At 38.5% G+C, this 26990-nt stretch overlaps 1 protein-coding gene across 6 annotated transcripts in view; it reads right to left on the bottom strand.

The window, feature by feature from the left end:
• Positions 1–26990, bottom strand: part of MCTP1 (multiple C2 and transmembrane domain containing 1) — a 174594-nt gene that overhangs the window by 61837 nt on the left and 85767 nt on the right. For all 6 annotated transcript variants that reach the window (XM_060280199.1, XM_060280195.1, XM_060280198.1 and 3 more), the window contains 5 exons: positions 20360–20462; positions 16933–17035; positions 16501–16602; positions 16113–16187; positions 14434–14553 (listed from right to left, as the gene is read on the bottom strand). In XM_060280199.1, coding sequence (XP_060136182.1) covers positions 14434–14553; positions 16113–16187; positions 16501–16602; positions 16933–17035; positions 20360–20462 — 503 coding nt within the window. The remainder of the gene's footprint in view (positions 1–14433; positions 14554–16112; positions 16188–16500; positions 16603–16932; positions 17036–20359; positions 20463–26990) is intronic.

The following is a 26990-nucleotide window of genomic DNA, read 5'->3' as shown; positions in this document are numbered from 1 at the left end:
TTACGAATGTGCAAGCTTTGAATTATGTTGTTTTTACCCTATAGAGGTTATTCACAGCATTTACCAAGGAACTCTCAAAACAGCAACTGTTATTCACACATGCTGCTAACTTCAGAGTACTAGTTAATAAATGGTGTAAGCACCGTGCAGGGACCGCTTACTACTGCTATATGCCACTCTCATATGAACCAATCCAGTTCTCACACAAGTTAATGGAAATACTGTAGGTGGCCGTGTCCGGAGATGAAAAGAAAAGCAAGATTAAGAGATTGAGACTTCATTTACCTCATTAGTGAGTTGAAAATAAAGCAAGTGCTGAATAGTGTTTTGTATAAAGAAGAAAATGGAATGCAGAACGTTAAGAGAGAACCCCACAGATGCATTTGTATCTGAAAAGCAATGCATTAAAAAAGAATTTTCTTTTCAGATAGCTTATCACTGTAACTTTCGGGATTTCAAATAGCATACTGGGCTTTGGTGCTGAGCTGAGGCTCCATCAGATCACAGAGGGAAAGAACAGAACACAACATCTTTGAAAGAGAGACCCACCAAGGCCAAGACAATATTTAGGCCACTTGTTGTAATAGCACAGATCATCATGAAAGTCTGGAAATTATGCAAATGTACTGCTAGCTAGGATTTAGGCTACCAAGATTAAATAAATAAATAAAACACGCCGAGCCTCTTTGAAAGATCATTGCTTTTGTGAGGCAATAGTGCTACCTACAGGCTCAAACGAAGAACAACATTTAATGGTTATTTTGTTCAACAGACAAGACAGAAATTTTAAAAAATCACCACAACACCCCATATTAAAATATCGACATAGCAGATGTATAAAAGGTTTTTGTTTGTTTTTTTACTTATTATGCACAGTTTTTAAAATGGCCTTATTTTCCTTTTCCTTTTTTGTCTAGCTTCCCATCCCAACATTTGACCTGTTCTCTCCCCGCCCTGCCCCCCCCCCAATATTAACACACATTTCCTTTTATGAGTTTCTCTTATTTGGAATTTTCTAAAAGTACAGTTAGTGAACTCAAGGAAACAAGGCAAGCTAACATTCTACAACAAAGATATAGGCAAGCTTAAAAATTGGGGGTCGGGGAAGACACTGATTCTCTTCCGCCAGTGGTGCTTACTGATCATGATCTAATGCTCCTACATTGAAATTCCAGCAAGGAGAGGGGATGTAGTAGAGATGCCTGGCTAGAACTCCTCTTAACAGGAAAGTGAATGGGAAAATCCCTTATATGCAGAAGAACTCTACGAATATCTCAGCATTCCTGCAACTACAAAAGGAGCCTTTCAATCGGGCTGACTTCTAAATACTATTTCCTAGACTAGTTTAAGCATAATCAGGGCATCAGCTACACCTGTTTCAGAAAGACAATTAATGTGTTGTACAGAATCAGTCCATTTTGTCATTAATGGACACAGAAGCATCTTAAAAATATTTCCAAACTACATATAATAATTGGAAGAACATGAATTTTATTAAATGGTGGACAGAATCTATATGTGTTGGAGGCTTTTTGTGCAAATGATGAAGAGTGGTATCCAATGAGAGTCATACTCAAGAGTAAGCCCATTAAAATCAACGGGTGATATCCATTGTCCTTCATGCTCAGAGTTCAATGGGGTCTACTCTGAATATGACTTAGCTGAATATCACCCAAAGAATTTACCCACTTCGTTAGTTTTCAACATCTGTATGAGATGGCTTTTCTCTGAAAAACAGCTGTGAGCTTAATTCAACATTTTCACTTCACATTTCTTATTCTATTAAACATGCAAATTAACTATGTCAATACATATTACTGATTAAACAAACTCTTTTTAAAATAATTCAAAAGAACTATCAATAGGTTTAATATTTGTTTTAAGACTACTGCAGCCTGAAGTATTGTATGCATACAGATTTTACAGTAACAGTTCAATTCCACTAATCTCATTTAAGAGTCTAAAACCAAGAAAGAGTACCATCTAAATGCAAACACTGCTGAATAAATTTGTTTTTAAACATTCACTTAATATTGCTGTAAATTTATTCTATTCAGCTTTTAAAAAATCAGGATGGAAATCTGCAGATTTTTGACCTAATAATCAAATTACAATTTTTAAAAATGCTTTGGAAATATTTAAAGAGCAAACTTTTAAATAAATAAATAAATAAATTTATTCACTATAATGAAATGGTTGCAATTCAAAACTGAAAAATGCATTTTTACTTAATATTTAATTTAAAAAAATGCATTATGCCTACTTTGCAAAAACATCTTTATTGGACTGACTTTTTTAAAGTGCCATTTTTATTTTTCTGTAATCACAGTGAAAATGTTTGATGGGAGGCAATATTATGGGCTTTTAAGAGGACTGTATTAGAAAAAACCAATTCAACTGTATTGAAATTTACAATTTATAATTATTGTTTTTTAAGGAAAATACAAAATGCAAAAATACAAACAAAAAAAAGTATTTTAACAGATTTTAAAATGAATAGGGCTAGTCTTAAAATGATCAACACAGATCCTTAAATTACACAGGAGAACTGTGCCCACTGAAATACTAAGAAGAAAAATCAGCCTCAAAACTGGATTTCACATGTGAACATCAATTCTTGGCCAATTAAATATTTTTAGAGATTACTTCAGTGTGCTTATAAACTCTGCTGAAATTCTACATTAGTTCTCAGAAGCTCCATGTTTCAGATGACAACTCTGTCTTCCCACAAAATTTCTCTCTGCTTAAAAAGAAGCATCACTACCCTTTGAAAACTTTTAACAATGTTTCTTGTTTTTCGGAAGATTTCTGATCTTTGGCATTATTCAGTCTTTAAAATCCATAAAAGAACAAATACACAACTGAGATTGTCAATTATGAGTCATATGCTGGTGCAGAATGCTATACTAACCCCAAAAGATGAATTACTTGTCATAAAGTTATAAAGCCTTTGTGAATTCGATGTCTCATTTTTATCATTTGTTCTGGTTATCAAGATTATTTTTAAACTTTCTTTTAAAACAGATGTCTTAAAGGTGAATAAAAGTGAAAACCCAAATATAATAAATCATTCTTTAATCTGGTTTGCCTATGCTGCTTTGTACTTTAAATCTCACTAAAATTGTGCCTCATCCATCCTGGACATAAAATGGTTTTTAGCGGTATGGCAATTAAATTATACTTTCTAACTTTTACAACAGAAACATATATAATGCCATTTTAAAGGAGAACTTTTATTTCTAGATCTCAATACAGACAGCTTCAACATCATGGTAAATACGGATCCATTCTGTCAGTCAGGAAGCGCTTTTTGCATCTTGCTACTGACAGAAAAGGGCAAAGAAGATGTGGCAGGATTCCGTTCAGGCAACCAACACTTTTATTCTCAGTATACTGAAATCCCACTTATTATAAGGGCTCTGGGTTGCACTTTTACTGCCAAGTCCCATTTACTTGCAGCTCTAACTTTTAGTGGAATTTACTTCCAAGAAATTTTTCATAAGGTTACAGATTGGTCCTAAAATAAACTTCTAACCCAGAAGTAAATACTCAAATACTCAGTGAGATTTGTTTTTTAAGTAAATGTGCACACTGTTACAGGTTGTTCCTAGGTAATCATGTTTACTTAGAAGCAAGTCCCACCAACTTCAACAGGCTTACTCCCAAGTAAGTGCACACAGAAGTGCAGGTTCAGTCTTTTGAAGTGTACAAATCTCTATTATCTGTATTTCATAACCAGCAATTTCACATGAATCTTGGTTTACATATATTCTGCATGCATGATCCTGAAAACTATGGCGAAAAATTGCTGTGTTTAATTAATTGACCCTTGGGTTTAGCAGGTACAACTGTTCACCTGCCCTTCCTCTGACTCTCAGGGCTGCTTCCTGAAATATATAAGATAGACTCCATTCACAAATATCTCTCAATAAATTTAGTAGTTTCACTTCACATTCAACCTTTTAAAAAAAAAGAAACTAAGATAGACAACTCAGCAACACACTTTTCATGAGGACAAAGTATTCTCTATACTATTTGTTTTGTCCCGTTTTCTATAAGAATAAACTGCTATGGTGAAGTCAAGATGTATTGTTAATATTCGATACAGAAGGCATTTTGAATGAGCCAAGTAAAATAACCCAGTGAAACACTAAGGAAAATATTTAGCTTCAAATATTTCTCTGAGTGAATGGGAAATTAATGTGCTGATGCATTTTAACTTCACTTAAAAGTTGTACTTTAAAAAAATAAAAAATGAAATAAACTAACATGAATGAATAAACTAACATCATAGCACAAAACAAATCAATGCTCAGTTTTGGGAATGATTAATTTGGTTTAGTGTGTGTTGTAATCCTTGGCTAGCTAAAAACGCTAAATGGAAGATTATCAGCCTGTTTACTTTCAGGAAATTTGTGGTTTCACAATGTGAGCAGAACAGACAAAATCCTGCTTCTTTTAGACTACATTTGAGTAAAATACAAGGCGAGCATTTAATGTTAAGGCTGTAACTAAAACATTTCCCCTATAACCCAGACTCTGATAAAGCAGTTCCTTAGAAATATAATGGTTACAAATCCCTTTTAATGTTTTAACAAACCCTTATTTCCCCCGCTCTGCTACATACAATGTAGAGCCTATTTGCACCTATTCAGTACTACATTACAGATAAAGTTACAGCAAATTTGTTTTCCTCAAAAATGCAGTGAAGCCTAATATCCCTTAAGTAACAACAGACTTGTCTTTCATTTAAAAGAGAACTGGCATAATTTTCCCCCAGAAACAAACTACCTCCCTGACAATGGCTCTGTTCTTAAAATTCTGAATGAGACACAGCTCAATTTGCAGGTGTTCAGGTAGAAAGGTGGAAGGGTATTTGACCCTGATCGGGTAATTGTTCCTGTGGTAGGTAACTCCATCCAGTTCATTGATAGCATTTTGGTAGTACTAGATAGGGCTGCCAGAGTTTTCAATTGTGAATTGCACAGGCATGCTCAAATGATCCATCGCTGAAATGGATACATTTTATAAAGGCTGATAGTAAGATGATATACAGTTAACAACGACTGTAGCATTAGGACACATAAAGAACAACGTTCGCATAACTCAGTTGTTATTAGTTTCACAGTTCTTTCTAAGCTTTGAAAATAAACAGGTTTGAATACTATACAATGCATCTAAAATGCTTAATTGCTATCAGCCACAAAAAAGTGTTAGCATTTAGCTAGCCAAATTAATTTTTGGGTTGAAACTAAATCTTTGAAGTGTTATAAATTCATGGTTAGAAATGTGACAATTTACTTAAAAGTTGAGTGCTAAGAGTACTGTTAATGAGTCCTCACACACTGTTAATTGTTATCATGATGTAACATTGTGACTTTTTTTATTAATTCATGTTTTCTATGCTAATGGTACGACATGAGGGAGGCAGGTACTCCTGACTACTTCTCAAATCCGCAGTCATCTTAAGCATATAGTGGGTTGTTGTTTTTTGCAAAATAAAAAAATTCCTTCAGTAGCACCTTGAAGACCAACTAAGTTTTTATTTTGGTATGAGCTTTCGTGTGCATGCACACTTCTTCAGATACCAGTTGTTTTTTGCATTAGAGCTTCTTTCAATCAATACAAAATCTTGCAGACTGTTTCATCAAGAATTCCAATAATTCACAAGTTACCAAGGGAGTTTAAATAATAATTATTTGTACCTCTAATAGGCTTTGTTTTAAATTAGAGGCATTGTACGCTTGCCAATTTGGTTGGAGTAGGCACACAAGCTTCCTACCAATTCCTGTATTTTTTTTTTGGGGGGGGGGGAAGCAACAGATTTTACTATCCCATCATAGCTCTGAAAGCACTCCAGTGTGCAAGTTTTGCCTTGATCTTATGCACAACAAGTGGAAGAATGCAGAGAAGGAAAGAGTGAAGGGTTGGGAGTTGCACAGCGTTATGGCAGGGAAAGTGGGAAGGAAATGAAGCTAATGAAATGTTGCTAGCTAGCTAAACCACCCTGGCAGAGATGATGTGGAGAGAATCACTGGGATTAAACACTACACAGAATGAAAGAGAAGACTCTCTTCCCCCACCCCGCCCATTATAAACAGGCAGAGAAGAGAGAGGGAGAGAGATACTGCCCACACACACTGCTTTCATTAACAGAGAAAAGTCGGTGACAATCTTATAGCAGAGTAATATGCATTACTTATTGACGTGACATACGGATTCTTATGGAAGAAAAATTAGAAGGAGGGGGCTGAAACTGATCCAATGGTTGTGCATGCACGCACACACACACACACACACACACACACACACAAACAGCATTTACTTACTTGCTATGTTTACATGGGGAAACACAAAAAGCTGTTCAAAGCAAATTTCTCAAACAATCCAAAACACAGAGTATGGCAATGCCATTATGGATTTTTGGATTTTCCTTGTAGGCCAAAATGAATACTTTGGATCTTTATCAAATGTTGCATTTTACTAGGAAGTCAAATACATCCTAGAATGGATTCTACATGTTTCTTCCATATGGGGGAATATTTATGTTGTAAGTAAGAAATATGCAGGATTTAACTGATACAAGATTAGTCAAAAAGGGGTGGTGGTTTTTTTTAGCTTTATCTTTTTAATGAGGCAGAGAAAACTTGAATTGGCCCATTAATGACTTATTTCTAGTTAAGGAAGGTGATCCATTATAATATGAATACAGACATGCCTAATCATGTTGACAATATAGTTCTGGAAAGCAATAAAGGCTACTGTGAGGTAGACATTAATTGCAGTTTCACTGTATTCCAATTTTGCATTGCCCTTTAACAGAAAGTTCACTTTTTCTGAGCTAATGACTGTTAGGGTTTGTTTTTTTAAAAAAAATGCATTATGAATTCGATCAACATTCTGCTTTGTAGAGTATTATATGTACTCTCCTTCAAATGCATTAATGATTATAAACTTCAGACCTTCAGTTCTGAAAACATCCATTTTTTTACATGAAGCAGCATTTCCCACCAATTCTACATGTGAAAAATACTTGTGAAAGAAATCTCCATTTCAGGCAACCCCCCCCCCCCGAAAAAAAACAAAAACAAAAACAAAACTCAAATCATCCAGCTTCTCACACTGTAAATTAGATTACTCTCTTCTGGAAGGAGATTTATTTCAAATTGCTGTCCAACAACATCCAGCTCCTCTGGCTTTTCAAGAAAGTTGGGTGCCTGCTTTGAATAACAAGATCTCAATGATAACCTAGCTCTAATGCCTAATTTAACACTGAGAATTGTACACATCCAGTTTTCATGAGCAAAAGAATATTGCCTGTCCTGGAGCCTTCTCTAAAACTTTCGCCGGCTACTTATTTAAATCTTTAATTAAGGAATCTAGGCAAACATACAGCCTAGATTGCACTCTGTTTTTAATGAAGAATTGTTGTCAATTGGTATTGCACCTGCTGACCGAAGAGTCAATACAAAAGCAGCCCTTGGAAATGTGAAAACAAATGGGGAAAGCGACACTGTTAGTGAGGGACATCAAAGAAGACCGGGTCAGCAAAGCAGTATTGGCCTAGGGCAACAAGTAGCTGAGCCTGAAAAGGGACACAGAAAGACTTGGAAACAGAAGAAGGGGGGCTTTCAACACTCATGTTTACCTGTGGTAGATGTCCTGAGCTGAGAGTCAAGGTAATTCTTTCCTTCATATATAAGGAAACTGATCTGATGCACTACAGGGGGGAACATTTTGAAAAACTGAAGGATAAGTAAGCTCTTCCTTGGCTGCACACTTGATATCCCTTTTATAAAAAAAAGTTGACTGCTTCCTATTCCTAAACAAAGCAGGGGTTTCATATTAAATATATATTCCTCTATCTTACTGTTTTGCATTCGGTTGGAATATTTAGCTATTAAGCATGCTTATTGTTGGATGGGATCTTTTATTGTACAATCACTATATGTATGATCAACTGCAGATTAAAGTGCTGTAATTACACAGGAAATAGCTTTACACATTCTATATGCAAAAGTATTTCCTTACATGACACGTTTCAAAACTGTTTCCTTGCTGGTTGTCTACTTCCATTATTGAATACTCTTTAATCAAATAAAATACGCCACATCTCCCATTTATCCTACTTTATAAATTATTACTGATCATTGTTTAAACTGTATGAAATCACGTATTTCCCTGGTCTAAATTGCCTCCTTTATCTAGTGTTAGCCCACTTTGGGGGGGGGGAAAGAGGTTTTTCTTTCCCCTCTCTGCAAGGCTAACAAGGGTTTAGATCGGGGGGGGGGGGAATGTTTGATTCTGTACCAGCAAAATCTATGGTGCAGAACAAAGATGTATTTAAATAGTTTTTTTCAGGAATGAAATATAATCACTTTCCCCCTTTCTTCTTTCGTCCCTCCCTATCTGCAGATGCAATTTGTGAAATGGCACGGAATTCTACTGCCTAAAGTCAAATATACCACTAGGCAAGCATGCCAAAGTTGTTGGGAATACCTCTACAAATCCTGCCATTAAATACTGCTTTATTTGTGCATGAATCTGTTCATTTACCATCCATGTTTGGTCACTGGCACACAATTTACTGAAGGAAAAAGAACTTCTGTGCACTTCGCTTGCACCATGAAGCAAACTGCAGGATTCTTGCACATTTTGTTTCTGTTATCCCTAAGAAAACGTCTATCAGAACTGGGGGCAATAGGGCATTTAAATACTGATCAAGATAAAATCAGTATGGCAAGCAGGACTTTTTTCAGCAGGAATTCACCGGAACTCCGTTCCGGCACCTCTCAGGTAGGCACCATTGCTGTTATAAGAAAACAAGGGAGGTGTTCATGGTGAGTTTCGGCACCCCTTTTTCTAGAAAAACATCACTGATGGCGAGCCATTTTCTTCAGCTTAAAGCCTGTGCTCCAAGGAGCCCTCCTGTCTGAGAGCATAAAGCATTTCTATGTGAACATAGGTGTGTGCATTACCAAGCCCCTTCTAATATCTCCCCCTTTCTTGCACAGGAGGAGCCTCTGACTCTCATAAGCTTTTCAGCTAACACATGGTGGTGGAAAGGGCAATGGTGAAAGTGTGAAACAGTACATGCAACCCTTTAGATTCCGGCAAGAGGAATGATCTTCTGTCAGATTATGCAGCCCAAAGCTATACTCATGTTGCGTCTTTCTATAACTGAAGGAAGGGCTATCATATAGCATGTCACTTTTGCTCACAGCCCAGAAGACAAGAGAACGACCACTGCCGTTGCGTCAGAACAGTCGCTCTTGGAAATCCCAAAGAAGTCAGCCCATAAAGCTGTCCATGCACACCTGGCTCCTATAGGCTTTCCAGAGAGATACCCTGCCCAATTCCTTTCTTTCACCACTGCAGCCCCCACTACTTCCCACCAACTGCTTCCTTATCTCTCAACTGTTAATAGGAGAGCATCTGCCTCACAATGGCTTTGACACAGCAGCTAAACATGCTCTCTTAAATTTAACGTTTCTAAAGTAACTTTTAGAATTTTAAAATAATTTTTAGCTATGGTGATAAAGCCACCAATTTTCAGGACTGGATATTTCCTTCTAAATTTCCTTCTAGATTCATGTTCAGTGCTCCCCAAGTAAAATGTGTGCTTCCCCCTTTGGCTATTGTGTTACGAACTGCACACTGTAGGCTAACAGACATGTGATAACATTCATCTTAAACTTTTCATTAAACTACCAAAATTCAAATCTTACCTTTTTGTGCACTCTGACATTTTTGTCTGGCATTTTCATTAATTTTGCGCCATACATAAATGTAGCTGAAATGTTAGCTGATCAATACTTTGTCTCTCTCTTGTAGCACCAGAGCACATTTCCCCGAAGACCACACACAACAGTACAGGAATTAAATGTGTAAAATATCAAATGTTAATGTTAACATAACAGTACTTACTGTATAACAACTGGAAAGGCTAAAACAATTCAAGCTGGATAAATGGTACCACAAATTATCCACAATCATATATAAAGATTAAAGTTTGTCCTGCAAAATAATTCACTGACTCATGTTGAAGTGTGTCCTTTTACTGATAGCTTAGTTGTCCAATTATTTTTTTGGCTCATTAAAGTAAGAAGTGACAGTGAAAGAGGTTGCATGCGGCCCCTCATCTCCTGCCCTATATCTCCCTGCATTTGCCCACATCCACAGGTGCATGAATCAAGAGACTGGAGAAAATGAAACCCAATTTAGAAAGCATTTCAATATCTTCATTAGGTTGTTCAAAACCTTACTATTTCCGCAGGTGAGAAGACTGCATAAAGTATTTCTGTAATAATCATTTATTGCTAAAATTACGTAGAAGTAATGCAACCTGATTAATTAAAACACTGCAATGCATTTGATAGAACAGCTCATGAATGAAATATTCAAGTTGCTTTTACTTATTGTCTTCTCCAAGTATTAAAAACAAAGGGTGATCTCCAGTTGTGCCCAACTGCAGGCAGCAGGACTATTTCCTCTCCGCTCTGATGCAGACCCCTGCCCACCTTCAAAATCTGATCCAGAGGGCAGGGCAACAGTCAGGAACAGAAGAAGCCCTGTTGCATGCACTATGCTGGATTTCACCCAAATAAAACATAGAGTAGGCAATAGGGATATTAAAATAGGAAATCCGGAGGTTTTCAGCATCTCCCCCCAAAAGTGCTACAACATTAAAATCTCATATACTATGTTATGATAAAGGTACTATTTAAATCCAATGTCTCCTTAACTCAGATGTGCTCCTTTTGTTTTCAGAACTGTACCCTTAGGTTACATTCCTGGAGCTAATCAACCCGCCTAAGATTCAGACACAGGGACACACAATGTGGAACTGTATGCAGAACTGCAACAATAACAATAATAAAATGTACATGTTGCGGTTTTCTGACAACACTGTAGGTTGTTGAGTTCTGGTTTACAATCTTGGTCAAAACTCTAGGGTATAAGCTGCCATCTGTTATCTGCCTCTATTAAAAGGCTTTGAAACCACTCAACAAGGTGTAAAGAGGTTCTAAAGGCCATGGCATGCAAAGATGAAAGTGTTTAATTTTTTAAGCTGCCTGTCAGCTTATGAGTCTTTCACAAGACCCTCTCAGCACTTCTGCCTAGACCAACACTGGCAACCCACATATGACATCAGAGGCTGTGGAAGACAGATGGGCTGTGATATCTCCAATGCCACGCTGTGACATTACAGCAGATTACTTAATAGGTTCAAAAGAGGCAGGGCAGGAACAGGGATCAGAAGAGACTTTATTGAAGATTAAAAATATAGTCCATTGCAACGATGGACTTTAGCTTGTCAGTTCTGAAGCAACAGTGCCTGTAAAAGGACGGGCAGCATCTAAGAAAGAACAGGTCGTTTACTCATTCATGTTCATTACACCTGAGGCACAAAGATGATCCTACAGTAGATCTTGAATAAGACTCTAAAGGGCATGTATAAACCATAAAAATATTTAGGATCGATGGATGTCTCTGAGGAGCGGGGGTAAATACAATTTAATTTTCTTTCATAGTAGTTTTGTTTTGACTAGTTTTCTCAAGAACGGTAGCTTTCTCAAGCCACTGCTTGCACCACTATTCATAACCCCCATTGCTTGGTAAGTCCCCCCAAGACAGGGCCATTTGGGGGGCTCGGTGAGGGCACTCTGGCCAAGGTCACCTCAGACCTTGTCCTATGGAAAACAAGAGGGAGGTGGCAGTCGCCTCGACTTCCTGCCTTTGGGCATCGCATGGGCATCAGCCTGCCCACTGTTTGAAGCAAGATGCTGGAGGACATGACTGTGCTCTCATCTAGTAGGGCACTTTTGGGGGCATTGTACAGATTTCAAAGTGGGTTGCTTTTCTTAAAGAGAATTCAATCCTACCTAAACCCAGTTTTCTACAACATCAAAGACAGTGGGGAGAGATTCAACTGCTTGGCACTCATCTCTGTGCTGATCAATGAAGAGGGAGGGATCCTAAATGAAGAGGGAGGGATCCCTTGCTATTTGGGGCTAACAGGCGCTCCAGGCTGCTACAGCATGCAAGAGCAGCTATCACTTTAATTCTTCCCAGCACCCTCAATGCAGCACCACTCTGGAACAATGCTGTATTCAAAGTCATTAGGGAAAGATTAAAATGACACTTCCTCACTGCAATCACTTGGAATTCTTCTCAATGCCAAGCAGCTAAAGGACCCACCTGGTATCAGTGCATAGGTATCAGTGGTGGTGGGCATTTGCCTGACCATGTGGTGTGCTGATGCTGAACCTGATTCTCCAGCCCCTAGTATTCTAATCATATGTACTGCTTGGGCACATTTATGTGGGAAAGTAGCATACAAGTTGAAATAATAAAGTATTGCCATGACGGGTATATCCTGCAGAATAAAGTTTGTTCCTATATCAACATATTGGTTCCGTTATTAAACTACATCTTGTATTGTCTAAAGAAGTAATGTTACAGAATCCATATGGTCACATCCTTTGTTACTCCAGCTCAGGAGACTACAAGGGAGAGGATGCTCTATACGAGTTCTTCCCTACATCAGGCAAAAAGGAACATTATTCCATTATGTCACAAGCACCTCCCAGAGCTAATGCAGGAAGCAAACACACAAAAGCAGCAGCATTTTGAGTAAAGTTATTACGCAACTGTTTCTGAAACTTATGTATACAGGCATAACCTTTTATCAAGGTTTCTGGAATGTCTCTTATCACAAATCTCAGATCTTAAAATTATCAGTTGTCTATTTATTAAATTTCCCATTCACCCAAGATGACTAACGTAAACAAGTTGCTAGCTTTGGGGGCCTCTGCCTTTGTTCCTCAAAATGCTCCTATTTGGTGTCATGGCAAGGAAAATAAGACATAGAAGAAAAACGTCTAAGTTAAGTCTACGTTAAGACATCTAGAAGAAAATTGAATTAAATTGACACATAGAAAATACTGGGCGGGAAGTTTTTTGGGATGGAGGTAGATCTGGTGGACATGTATAACACAAACAACTGAGGATCCATTTCTCTCACAGTCAGATATTTCGTCTAAGGCTGGCAGGTATGAAAGGCTTAGGTTTAGAATCTCATAACCAAAGAATGGCATATTATAGGTCCTCAATGTTGACATGGGACATGACTGCAGAGTAGTTGAACTTTGTTCCTACTGTGAAACAAGTGGTAATGGCATCATCCATCTGCAGCAACCACATTTGCCAGTGTTGTTAACTTGGGATGGCTGTAATATCAGATATGCTTTATTTAGTCAATTTACCTGGTAATTGCCTTTCCTCTGCTATTTTGGAATACATACTATTAATAGAACAGGGATGGGGAACACGTGGTCTTCCAGATGTTACTGGTATCCAACTCTCATCATTCCCAGCCACTGGCCATACTGGCTGGGGTTGATGGAAGCTGAAGTTTGACAACATCTGTAAGGGTCACAGGTTCCTTACCCCATGTTAGAAACTAACATGGTTTTTCTATACTTTGTTATTAATCAGTTGAAAATTACTCCTGCCAGCATGTAAAATGGAAGTATGTGTGCTACATGGTGCTTTAAAGTTATTCATATTTGTACCTTACTTTCCCCCACTGAGCTCAGGGGGATTTACATAGTTGTGGGTCATAACATTTAACCTCACAATAACCTTGCAGGGCCAGCTAGGGTCTTATAGTGACTAGATGAATGTCATCCAGTGGATTCCATGGCTGATGAGAAATCTAACCCGTCTCTACAATGAAACAGCTACACCACAATTTGCCATCTCACTATTATTTGACTCTCAGATGACCCTAATATGTTAAATGCAGCTGCTGTTTGCATGTATATGTGTATGCAAGTATGCCTACACAGAGCTTATTTAGGATCAACACACCTGCCTACATTTATAGATTATCATTGGGAGCATGGCTATGATGCCATGATGAATTCAAGCACATTGAAGTTTCTTTTACCACTGGAAATTAGAAAGAAGAATCTACTGGCATTAACTTCCTGGAGTTTTATGGTTAGGGTATTAGAGGTCACTGATTGTAGAAGAAAGCCAATTCTAGGAAGCCCTGGGTGTTCTAATATTGGCTTTAAACTACGGATTGATTATTAGGTATTGACTGTGATTTTTCATATATGTCCTGTTGATGAGACCATTACATTTATTTATTTTTTGTATACACAATACTTTGGCCACCTCATGAGAAGAGAAGACTGCCTGGAAAAGACCCTGATGCTGGGAAAGATTGAGGGCACAAGGAGAAGGGGATGACAAGAGGATGAGATGGTTGGACAGTGTTCTTGAAGCCACCAACATGAGTCTGACCAAATTGCGGGAGGCAGTGGAAGACAGGAGTGCCTGGCGTGCTCTGGTCCATGGGGTCACGAAGAGTTGGACACGACTAAACAACAACAAATATTAATATTAAGGTTAATATCATACCACAAAAGCAGCAAGACTCCTTGGTGGTGAATCCCAGTCAAAGCAACTGTTTATATAATAGGCGGCATTTACAAGAACCATGACACAACGCTTCATCCGCATGAAGTTCCTTAGAAGAAGCTGGAGGAAAGAAACGTAGACTGTGTCAGCTCAATTTGTGCATTTTAGCTATGAAAACTGCTCACAACACATTTCAACTGAAAATACTGTTCTGTACAGAAAATATTTTGTATTGCAGTAAAGGTGAAAACTCATTATCTAGATATTTATCAGTATTATCAGTAGTTGTAGGCTTGCACTGTTCTGCTGTACAGCATGAAAATAATTAAAATGACAGTACAATTGTACCTACTAATGTTTCCTTCCCAATCTTTAAGCACGCTCTAAGAACTGAGATCCAGAGTTTTAATATATCAACCTAGATTATTTTATTTTTTTGCACTGGAGTTGGCCAAATCAATTTTTGATACTAAAGAGGTGACTGCTGAGAAACCATGTATGCAGTTCTGAGTAATTATCTCTGAGGAAATTGAAGTAACTTCCCCCATGTAAGCAATGAAACTACAATATGTTTCATGAAAAGGATGAACAAGTAGATTTTTAAGGAATTATGCTTTGAAACGAATAGCTGAGTACCATGAAGTTCATTTGGAGACAAACTCACTAACTTTTACGAAACTTACATTTTACAGTATTAGGTTCACTAATTCAAGATCTCTGATATTTAAGAAAAGAACTTGCTCTAATGAGATTCTTATACTACAAACCAAGGTTTGATGATATTCTTTGATTAGTAATAGTCATAAGTTCCTTGCTACTATTTTTCTGCATATGAGTCTAGCCATTTCTGAGCAGCACCTATACATCTGGAAGAATAGGTATTGTAAACCCCCCCCCCCACCGCAAGTCATGCCTGCTTACTTTCTGATAATGGAAGTGTTATATTGGTGCTTATAAAATCTCTGTACTGATGATTTCATGCAATAATTATAAAACACTGAACAGCACACAAATAAGATTTTACAAAGAAGAGTTGTTTAGTGTTTGACTCTCCAGTGATCAACATTCTTATCCTCCAGAGGAAACATGAACATCATGGCTGCAAGATTTTAAAAATCATTTAAGTTGAAAGCATTCAGTAGGATTGCACTTTTGAAAACAGTTACTGCTGGTAAATATTGCAGCAATTAGTTAGTAAACATACATGAAAAAAGAAGAATCTTGTCAATCATGTTGCAGAATCAAAGGGATTTTATATATTTGCCTGAGTTAAGTTTTTAATAAGCACCTTAAAAGGAGAACTAAGAGAACAAAAGGCTGATACATACCATAATCCAAAACAATATGGGAGTTCCTCCAGGTCAAAGTTGGTCACCAAAATTTATGCTAGACTAAGTTTACAGCCACCTGTGCTATAACCTGATACATGGGGGCAGACTGACAACTTTAATTAGAGTTATAATGCACACATTTTACAAATAACTAAATCTGGCAGAAAGGGATTTAGAAGACTTAAAAATCCGCATTTGTGCAAATTTTCTTTGATATCTCCAGATAAGTTTTTCAATATAAATGAGAAGTGCTATTCTCTTAGCTATCAATGCTTGACAAAATACAGTTATAAGGTTTCACTTGATATTCTGTCTATTGGGAATAAATAATAGTTTCCAACTCTTTACCTGTTTAGAAATTCTGTTTTCTTCTTCAATATACTTCTGTTCTTTGGGCATTAACGTTCGGAAGCTGGCTTTCACCTATAGATCAAAATATATTGTTTACGGACTGAAAACTGCACAAATATACATAGAATCATCACTATAGCATTTCAAAGTCATGGGGCCAAGACTATAATCCAGAAATGTGAGGCACAGAAACTTATGCTTGTGTATACATTAGCAGCAATAGTAGCAAAGTGGGTGTCTCATCCAGTGGCAGAAGAGCTTTCTGCAGCATACATCAAGGTTTAGAGAAAATGAGGAATGACAGAAATTCTCTACAAATCAGGAACAAAAGCTTTCATGAAACTGAACTCTTTAGCAGTACAAAAAAGGCAAAGTTAAGACTTACAGCATTAAAAATCACATCTATTTCAAGATAGATGACCCCCTTTGTTGGCCCTGTCAGCTGCTTGTTTTTCAAGACGTAGGCTTTCTGTTCACCATTTTGAATCTGCGGGAAAAGGACATGACAGCCGTCTGTCTCGCAGTCTCCACTGAATACACTCCCTCAGTGACCTTTGACCCCCAGCTGCTGAAACTGACAGAGAACCCAAAACAACTGTGGCAATTCTGACAAGTACCTGTTCATTACCAGGACCAAGTCTGTCAGGAAAAATTAACTATCATGGGATTCAACATGGCCGTGAATTGAGTATGTTAAATTTTTTAGTGTTCTTATTACAGACCTTGGTTGAAAAATGACAGACAGCCCTGATTTTTTTTTCACGAGCATAAAAATATACAGAGCACTGCATTAACCAAATAATAACAATAAACTTACAGACAACAATGGTATAGACACTTTGCCCAGGAAGTCAGCACTCCGATCTCGGTCTTCGTCATAAACTGTCACTTCAAGAACTGAGTGGATATCCTTAATATTGCTATGAAAGGGATAGGGCAGAACAGAGGTAGGAAAGTCACCTAAATGAGTCATTATGAAGGCAAATGCATTAACAAGTTAGAGGAAAATGAAAAACTGTGTGAATTTTTAGAAGTGTAAACTAGAAAAAGGGAGTTAAAAAGAGGGCATGAATTGAAATAGAAAAGTCCAGGAATGCAACTTAGGCCTGATACCAATCATTTCATGCCTCGGCATGCATTACACAACCTACAAGAAGCACAAGAAAGCCTTTCATTAATACTTACCCTGATTTAGTGTACTGAATAAGTGATACGTTTGCAGTTAGAAAAGTAAGATTGCAATCAAAAAGCACTTGAAATTTAAAATGGACATGACCAGATCCTTGGTGGGTTTCATATAGACCCCCCCCCCCAAAAAACCCAAATCAAATTGTCGCCACCAGATTTTGAAGCCATTAAGAGGTTTCCAGACTTCTCACTTTCTTCATTCCTTAAACTGCTACAGAGTTTCAACTTTCTGGTATTAAATTGTATGCCAGCTAGGCTGCATTCAGATATAAACGTAAATCATGGTTTAGTAGGAAAAGAATGTTAGGTCTAGCCTGCTACCAGGTTCACACATGTCCCCCTTCCCTTTGGTTGTTTAGCATGTTGCACTTGGGCAAGTTATCTGAACCCCCAAACTGTGGTTAGTATGATTAGTAAAAAAAAAAAAGGTTTATGATTAGTTGTTGTTGTTTTTTTAAAAAAAGTCATTTTCCTAAATACGAGAAGCTGGTTTGTTTTCACTAACTATAGCTAAGCTCGACCACAGCTTGTCCAAATTCAGAAAACATTGCAAGCCACAGTTAACCTAAGATGGAAATAAATTCTCCTAAACCCTGTATGGCTGTGCCAGAGGAGGGATGAAATGCGCAAGATTTGTAAGGTTCAGTCTTTCAACCTTTAAATATGGTTTAATTATGAGTTAGTTGGCATGCACTACTGAGCCAAACTATGGCTTACTGTGAATGAGGAGATTGTGCCTGATGCAAGGCTCTTCCAGACCTCTTGCGGCTACGCTTCTTCTCCAGACAAACCCCAAGAAAAAGCTTTAGTTCCAAGATCATGGTTTGTCTAGAAGCCACCTACATTAGTCTGACCACAGTTTGGTCTAGAGAAGACATGACCCCAAATTTGGATGCCTAAGTCAAACAATGACTTAGCTTACACCACCAGGACCAGAGGAACAACAAAGCAGTTGCATGGAATCTCCTTCCCAAGAGCCTGCTCAGTCATGCTAAACTATAGCTTGGCCCTTATGTCTAAACAAGCGCCATGTATACTTTTATAAATATAGGAACTACAGATATTTACTTTGGAAAAATAATTAGCACTTCATATCCAGGTAATACGGAGAGGAATGTGGCATAATCAACTTTGAAAAATATATACAAATAAGGAGTGGGGCAAAAATTAAAGATTAAAGATGTGTGACTCATGATGTCTGCATTCAAGATAATTTGCAATAGTTAACTGAGATGTTGTATAATGAAATAATGGGGGTTGATCGGTGCAACTTTTGCATATAAACAAAATTAGCAATGAATGCAACATGTTTCGCAAATACACAGAATACTGAATGGGGACACACCCCTTAATACACACCTCTTCACCCTGGAATTGAACACCTGAGGTGTTTATTTTTGAATCACCTTATTTTTTATTGTAAGGTGTTTTAGACAGTTTTTAGTATTCTGTTTTAATGTTATACCCCACCCTGGGACCTTAAGGTGAAGAACAAACAAACAAACAACAATAATGATAACAATTAAATTGATAGCTTATTGTTGTGTTTCTTCAATCTCACAAAGAAAGGGGGGGGGTTAAATAGATTTTACAGGCTACATAGTAAGTATTAACTTGGTTCTTATAAAACCAAAAATGTAGAAGGCGACTGCCTGAACACACATAAGACTAAAGCTTCCAGCTGGGAACATTTAGTGGATAGTGAAGCAGCAGAAACAAACAAACCTGAAACAGATTTACTTTCTCTTTGTGTTGTACTGCAATTGGAGCAGCCATAGAAAAAGATTCTTTAATTTTTAAAAGTTGCAAAATATTGCCACTGAGAAACTATTAAGTACTGAAGTAGTTTTCCGTCACAAAGAGTGTTTCATAAATAGAAGTTTCACAGAATTCTAAAGTTGTAAAGCAACTCATCTAGCACAGTGCCCTGATGGTAGAGGAAACTCCTTTGATTAGGGCTTTTACTCTAAAATATCATCTTCAATCCAACAGACTTCGGGGAGCAGAACATTACAAAAAGCAAAGGAATGAGCATAATTAATAAGAGGGGGGAAATAAGATCTTTCAGAAGAATAAGCCTCTTAATATTCTTTCCTATATCCAGCTCTCATTCATTAGGTGAATGAATAATCATAGTAACAGAGCTTAAGGGTTGTGTGCCAACAATCTGCTGTTCAGCAGACTGTGTAGCCCAACCCTCTGTCACCAGGCAGGGTTTCACATGCTGTACTACTGAGCAATGGCTTTCGCCTATAATCACGACAGGCCTTCATCCCCCCCCCCCCCCCAACAACAAACCACTGGTTTAATAGAGACAATGAGAATTTCATCCTGCTCACCTTTCAAAGTTAATAAACCAAATTCACACCTCCAGGATAAATGCACCAAGGCAAACAATATATAAAAGTTCCAATAATATTTCCATACTTGACTGCCACTTTATCCACTCTAACGTTTTACATCTATAGTTCCTCTCCTCCCCTCCCCTCTAAAATTAATTCAGAGGAATAATATCAATATAATGAAGGAGCCAACAGGTCTAGCATTCAAGATACTATATGAGGGTCAACAAATGTTCAGGATTCTCAGACTCTGCCCTACACTTCTAAATGCAAGAGAGGATCATTTTGAAAGAAAATCAGCATTATTCTGAGTCCAATATTAGTGAGTTTGCTTACTCACATTTAAAGCTGAAATAACGTGCATGGGGTTATATTGGACATCTTCCTCAGCATCAACTCAGCAGCAGCAGTATGGGTAGTCAGGAATATGGGTAAAACTGCCCAATAAATTCTAAAAATTATTGGAACGAACATTAAAAAGTTTCAGCCTAGTACTGCACAGCAGTATACTATAGTACCTTCAAAGTATATTGACATTTGGAATATCATCACTCAGAAGGCAAAATCAAAGAGAGAAATTATCTACTTCTGTTCATTCCAATGAAAGAAATCAAAGCAATTTAGAAATCAAAGCAATTTAGCTTTATCCTGATAGCTTTGAAATGATTAGCCAGGTATACAAGTAAAATTCAAAAGTGACACATTAAGACTTACAATGTGAAGATCTTGTTCCATTCAGGATTAAGATTCTTGTACACCGTATGGGTCAGCAGTCTATCATTGTTCAACTCAACTACACAAAATGGATCACTTTTACCTGGGAAAAGACCATTTAAGAATATTATGAATATTTTGCAACTTAAAATTATCTTCACATTCTATGTACGGTAACTTGAATTCACACTGTAACTATGAAAGCAATGTTTACTGCATGTTTACTCACTAATTCTGCAGTGGAACAAGACATACATAAGTTTAACAGTGTCAAATGCTGATCAACAGATCAAAAATTATTTGGACAGCTAGAAAACTAAGGAAACGGGGCCTAGTCTTGATATCAAATCTATGTATTGTACAATGCAGAGAGCAAGGTTTGGGTTTAATTTTGGAGTAATGAAATATGGTTGTGCTGGGGGGGAAATAAAACATTAGTAAGTACCATTTTTAATGCCCTTTGAAAACAACTAATTTCACCATTCACGTTGCCGTTAATTTAATTTAGGCTCCAATTCTACAAACATTTAAATTAATACTTACTAGAGAGTAAATCTCATTGAACTCTATGTTGCCAAGTTAAGTGTTATAATTATCCAACATAATATAACAATGTATTAATGCCAATTTCCATGTACATTCATATTTCGGACAACACAGTGAATTTCCATCAAGGAAACTCTTCCCATTCAAAATACATTGCCAAAGAGCCAATAGTCACAAGCTCAATTTTACCACGTTAAACATGTTGGCATAAATTGAAAGGGAGAGAGAGGGAAGAAGTGGTAAGGCTATGCCCCTGATCTAATATTGATGGTAAAATGGTTGGGGAAAAAACCCCTGATGGATCTTGCTGCAATCCAGCAAATCCAGTACACGAGACAATTGTATTCCACAATAATTTCAATATTTTTGTAATGTAATGCCATGTATTACATGAACCCATAGATTCAGCAGTTCAAAGGGGCCAGATTAACAATATCAGTAAGGCATGCAATTTGTTTCATACCTTAAACAAATGACAATTAAATCAATATTTAGCAAAGCTGTCCAGGAATCACATCTTCCAAACGGCAATATTGATTCAAACTCCATCACAGGTTAGTGTGCACATTATGAATTTTAATGGCAAATAATAATTGTTTTAAATATGCAACATTACAATTGCAGTTGATGCTTTTATTTTGCAAAATATATATAATTTATCCCAAACTTAAAAGAATGAATTCATCAACCACCTCTAGTGAAACAAATGAAATTTAAAGTATAGCCATTACAATTTAAACAAACAATAAAATACACATAATCATAAATACCTAAAGACATCACCAGATAAAACCAGTATTAAGTCAGCTAACTTTTTCAGCAGGGGGCCAGTTCACTGTCCCTCAGACCTTGTGGGGGATGGACTATTGGGGGGGGGGGAAATGAATGAATTCCTATGCCCCACAAATAACCCAGACAGGGCCGTCTCAAGCAGGTCGGCCGCCCTGGTGCTGAGGCGCAGAGATTGCGCCGGCGCCCCTGCCCTCGCAGTGTGCAGCGCGGCTTCGCCGTGCAGCGCCCCCCCCTGCCGGCCCAGCACCCTGGCGCCCCGCATCACCGGGACTGCACCTCTGGCCTGAAGCCAGAGATACATTTTAAATAAAAGCACACATTCTACTCATGTAAAAACACACCGAATCCTGGACAGTCCGTGGGCTGGATTTAGAAAGCGAATGGGCTGGATCTGGCCCCCGGGCCTTAGTTTGCCTACCCATGATTAAGAGCATCAACCACATCAAGCAATTTATGATGACCAGTCAAACAACAGTATAATCACTGTATCACACACCAACATGCGCCTGGGAGTAAAGAAAGATTTTAACCTGGTATCAAAAATATAGTCATGATAGTACCAAGCAGGCCTTGCTGAGGAAAGTATTCCATAACCAGGGGGCCAAAACCAAAAAGGCCCTCTCCCTTTTCCACAACCTTCAAACCTCTGTCAGGGTTTCCAGTGCTGGTCTTGAACAAAAACAAAGGCCAGTACAGGCGCCCCTCCCCATGGGTATTACATTCCAGGGCCCCACTCACATAAATGAAATCAGGTAGAGTGTGGAGGGTGCATGGAGAGAGAGAGAGAGAGAGAGAGAGAGAGAGAGAGAGAGAGAGAGAGAGAGAGAGAGAGAGAGAGAGAGAGAGAGAGACTCAGCCTGGAAATCACTCAGGGCTGCTGACTGACCTGTCCCACGCCTTGCCTGAGGGGAGCTAGTGCCCAGAGTAGCAACAGCTGGCCATGGAGGGTGAGGGCCAAGAAAGGTGTCCAGAAGAACTGGTGCCAGGATGGGGGCACAGAGGTGAGGAGAAGGCGGCTGTCTTCCCTCGCTCAAGCAGTAGTCCCAAGCTAGGGAAAGCCAATTTATTTATTTCACAGCAGTCTGCAAAAATGCAGTTGCACATAGGGGTATGTGTGCCTATATACTTGTAGTAATAAGTCTTACGTCCAAAGTTCATCTTTTTACTACAACTAAAATCTGTTTTATAATTAACTCTCAGCAGCTAATGTTAAGGTCACAAATAATTTTAACATATAATAATAGCATTACCGTTACGAAAATGCTCATCACTGTGTTGATTTAATCTGGCAACACACAAATTCATGCGTTCCAAATATATAATCACATCAATTCAGCTTCCTAACAGTGCATAGACAAGAGAATTAATATTATAGGGTAGTAATAACAACTGGCTTCGCAAATGGTGCAAACAGGAACGGTTTGGATTCCTAGATCACGGTCTGCAGTTTCTTGAAGATGGACTTCTGGCAAGTGATGGACTGCACCTCACAAAAGTTGGGAGGAATGTTTTTGCCACGAAACTCAAAAACCTCATCAGGAGGGCTTTAAACTGACTTATGTGGGGGAGGGAGACAGTGGTCCTGAAGGTAGGAGTCTATCAAATGCTGAAGATGATCATCCGAATGTCAAGGACCAAATGGAGCAAGCAGCATGCAGACCTAGTGGTGGGACGAAAATATCCTTAAATAAGAGACATGGGGGAATGATCAACGGTCTTCAATGTCTGTATACTAATGCACAGAGCATGGGAAATAAACAAGATGAACTTGAGCTCTTGGTACAGCAAACTAAATATGACATAATAGGCATCACTGAAACCTGGTGGGATGAGTCTCATGACTGGAATGTAGTAATAGAGGGATACAATCTATTTAAGAGAAATAGACCAAACAGGAAAGGAGGAGGAGTAGCTTTATATGTTAGGGATATGTATACCTGTGAAGAGATCCAGGATTTAAAACTTCAAAGCCAAATTGAGAGTATCTGGGTCAAAATTAAGGGAGAGAAAAACAACAGTGATCTCATTGTGGGAGTTTACTATAGATCCCCAAGCCAAACTGAGGACACAGATGATGCCTTCCTGGAACAGATGGCCAAGCATTCCAAAGGAAGTGAGATAGTAGTAATGGGGGATTTCAACTATCCTGATATTTGTTGGATGTCAAACTCAGCCAAGAGCATAAGGTCGAACAGATTCCTCACTGGCCTTGCAGACAACTTCATTGTCCAGAAAGTGGGAGAAGCAACAAGAGGATCAGCCATTTTAGATCTGGTCCTAACCAATAGTGATGACTTGGTTAGTGGGGTAGAAGTGGCAGGATCATTAGGTGGGAGTGACCATGCTCTTCTGGAGTTTATTATCCAGCGGAAAGGAGCAACCAAGCATACTAAGGTCCAAATTCTAGACTTTAAGAAAGCCGACTTCAGAAAACTTAGGGAAACGCTGGGTGAAATCCCATGGACAGTAATACTAAAAGGGAAGGGAGTTCACGATGGTTGGGAGTTTGTTAAAAGGGAGATATTAAAAGCACAACTTCAGGCAATACCAATGAGACGGAAACATGGAAGGTGCCTAAAGAAGCCAGGCTGGCTATCTAAAGAACTTTTGACTGAGTTAAGATTTAAAAGGGATATGTACAAAAAATGGAAAAGGGGGGAAATCTCCAGAGAGGAATTCAAACATATAGCCAGCACGTGTAGAGACAAAGTCAGAAAAGCTAAAGCACAGAATGAACTCAGGCTCGCCAGAGAGGTTAAAAGCAACAAAAAGGGCTTTTATGGGTATGTCCGTAGCAAAAGGAAAAACAAGGAAACAGTGGGGTCACTCAGAGGAGAAGATGGTGAAATGCAAACAGGGGACAGAGAAAGGGCAGAACTCCTCAATGCCTTCTTTGCCTCAGTCTTCTCCAAGAAAGAAAAAAACGCCCGACCTGAAGAATATGGAGCAGATGATTCAGCAGGGGAAACACAGCCCAGAATAAGTAAGGAGGTAGTACAAGAATACTTGGCTAGTTTAGATGTATTCAAGTCTCCAGGGCCAGATGAACTACATCCAAGAGTATTAAAAGAACTGGCAGAGGTGATTTCAGAACCACTGGCAATAATCTTTGAAAATTCCTGGAGAACAGGCGAAGTTCCAGCAGACTGGAGGAGGGCAAATGTTGTCCCTATTTTCAAAAAGGGGAAAAGAGAGGACCCAAACAATTACCGCCCAGTCAGCCTGACATCAATACCAGGAAAGATTCTAGAGCAGATCATTAAGCAAACGGTCTGTGAGCACCTAGAAAGAAACTCTGTGATCACTAAAAGTCAGCATGGGTTCCTGAAAAATAAGTCATGTCAGACTAATCTGATCTCATTTTTTGACAGAATTACAAGCCTGGTAGATGAAGGGAACGCTGTGGATGTAGCCTATCTTGATTTCAGCAAGGCCTTTGACAAAGTGCCCCATGGTATTCTTGTAAAGAAGCTGGTAAAATGTGGGCTAGACAATGCTACCATTCAGTGGATTTGTAGCTGGCTTACTGACCGAACCCAAAGGGTGCTCATCAATGGCTCCTCCTCATCCTGGAGAGTAGTGACTAGTGGGGTGCCACAGGGTTCTGTCTTGGGCCCAGTCTTGTTCAACATCTTTATCAATGACTTGGATGATGGGCTTGAGGGAATCCTGAGCAAGTTTGCAGATGACACCAAATTGGGAGGGGTGGCTAACACCCCAGAGGACAGGATCACACTTCAGAATGACCTTAACAGATTTGACAACTGGGCCAAAGCAAACAAGATGAATTTTAACAAGGAGAAATGTAAAGTACTACACTTGGGCAGACAAAATGAAAGGCACAAATACAGGATGGGAGACACCTGGCTTGAGAGCAGTACATGTGAAAAGGATCTAGGAGTTTTGGTTGACCACAAACTTGACATGAGTCAGCAGTGTGATGCAGCAGCTAAAAAAGCCAATGCAATTCTGGGCTGCATCAATAGGAGTATAGCATCTAGATCAAGGGAAGTAATAGTACCACTGTATTCTGCTCTGGTCAGACCTCACCTGGAGTATTGTGTCCAGTTCTGGGCACCACAGTTCAAGAAGGATACTGATAAGCTGGAACGTGTCCAGAAGAGGGCAACCAAAATGGTCAAAGGCCTGGAAACGATGCCTTATGAGGAACGGCTTAGGGAGCTGGGTATGTTTAGCCTGGAGAAGAGAAGGTTAAGGGGTGATATGATAACCATGTTCAAATATATAAAAGGATGTCATATAGAGGAGGGAGAACGGTTGTTTTCTGCTGCTCCAGAGAAGCGGACACGGAGCAACGGATTCAAACTACAAGAAAGAAAATTCCACCTAAACATTAGGAAGAACTTCCTGACAGTAAGAGCTGTTCGGCAGTGGAATTTGCTGCCAAGGAGTGTGGTGGAGTCTCCTTCTTTGGAGGTCTTTAAGCAGAGGCTTGACAGCCATCTGTCAGGAATGCTTTGATGGTGTTTCCTGCTTGGCAGGGGGTTGGACTGGATGGCCCTTGTGGTCTCTTCCAACTCTATGATTCTATGATTCTATGATTCTATGATTCTAATTTTAACATGCAAAATATAGACATGATCAAATCAGGGGTGCACAATAGGCATATCAATAATGCAGGGGATTAATATCTAAGGTCTTCCACCATGTGAAAATGATTATGAGTATTTATTACAAACCTTAAAACAGTACTAGACTTGCACAAAATCACTTCCACGTTGACTTGCACAAAATCACTTCCACGTCTCTCATTATGTGGGTGGGTGGGATGACTGGTTTGCTTTTCTCCTATTTTTATTATGTATTTTTGGTTTTTTTATATTGTCTTTTTATATTCTGAACCACCCTGGGTGAAGGGTGGTATATATATTTTATAAATAATAATAATAAGTATATTTTCGGGGGGGGGAATGGATATAAAGATCTGGTCATTATACAAATGATCCCACAAACATTAGCTAAAACCTAAGACATATGTATAGCAAAAGACCTCAAAACCCTCAATCTTGACACTCTAGGATTTGATCTTCAGAAAAATTGTTCAAATCTGTTCAAAAAGTTGATGTTCACCTAATTATCTATAATGATACACACTGCTCCAGTGCTGTTCAAAACAAAGCTTTGTGAATTCTCAGGTCTGACCGACAATTAACAAAGATCAGACATGGCCTTTTTGGTGGTTGCTTTGCAGCTATGGAACTCCCTTCATGGGGAGCTCCTTCAAGCTCTCTATCTGCATTTAAATGTACTTTCAAAGCATCCTCTCATTTGG

Source organism: Zootoca vivipara, chromosome 11 (genome assembly GCF_963506605.1).
Source record: "Zootoca vivipara chromosome 11, rZooViv1.1, whole genome shotgun sequence".
Lineage (NCBI taxonomy): Eukaryota > Metazoa > Chordata > Lepidosauria > Squamata > Lacertidae > Zootoca > Zootoca vivipara.
This window is presented reverse-complemented; position numbering and strand designations above follow the sequence as displayed.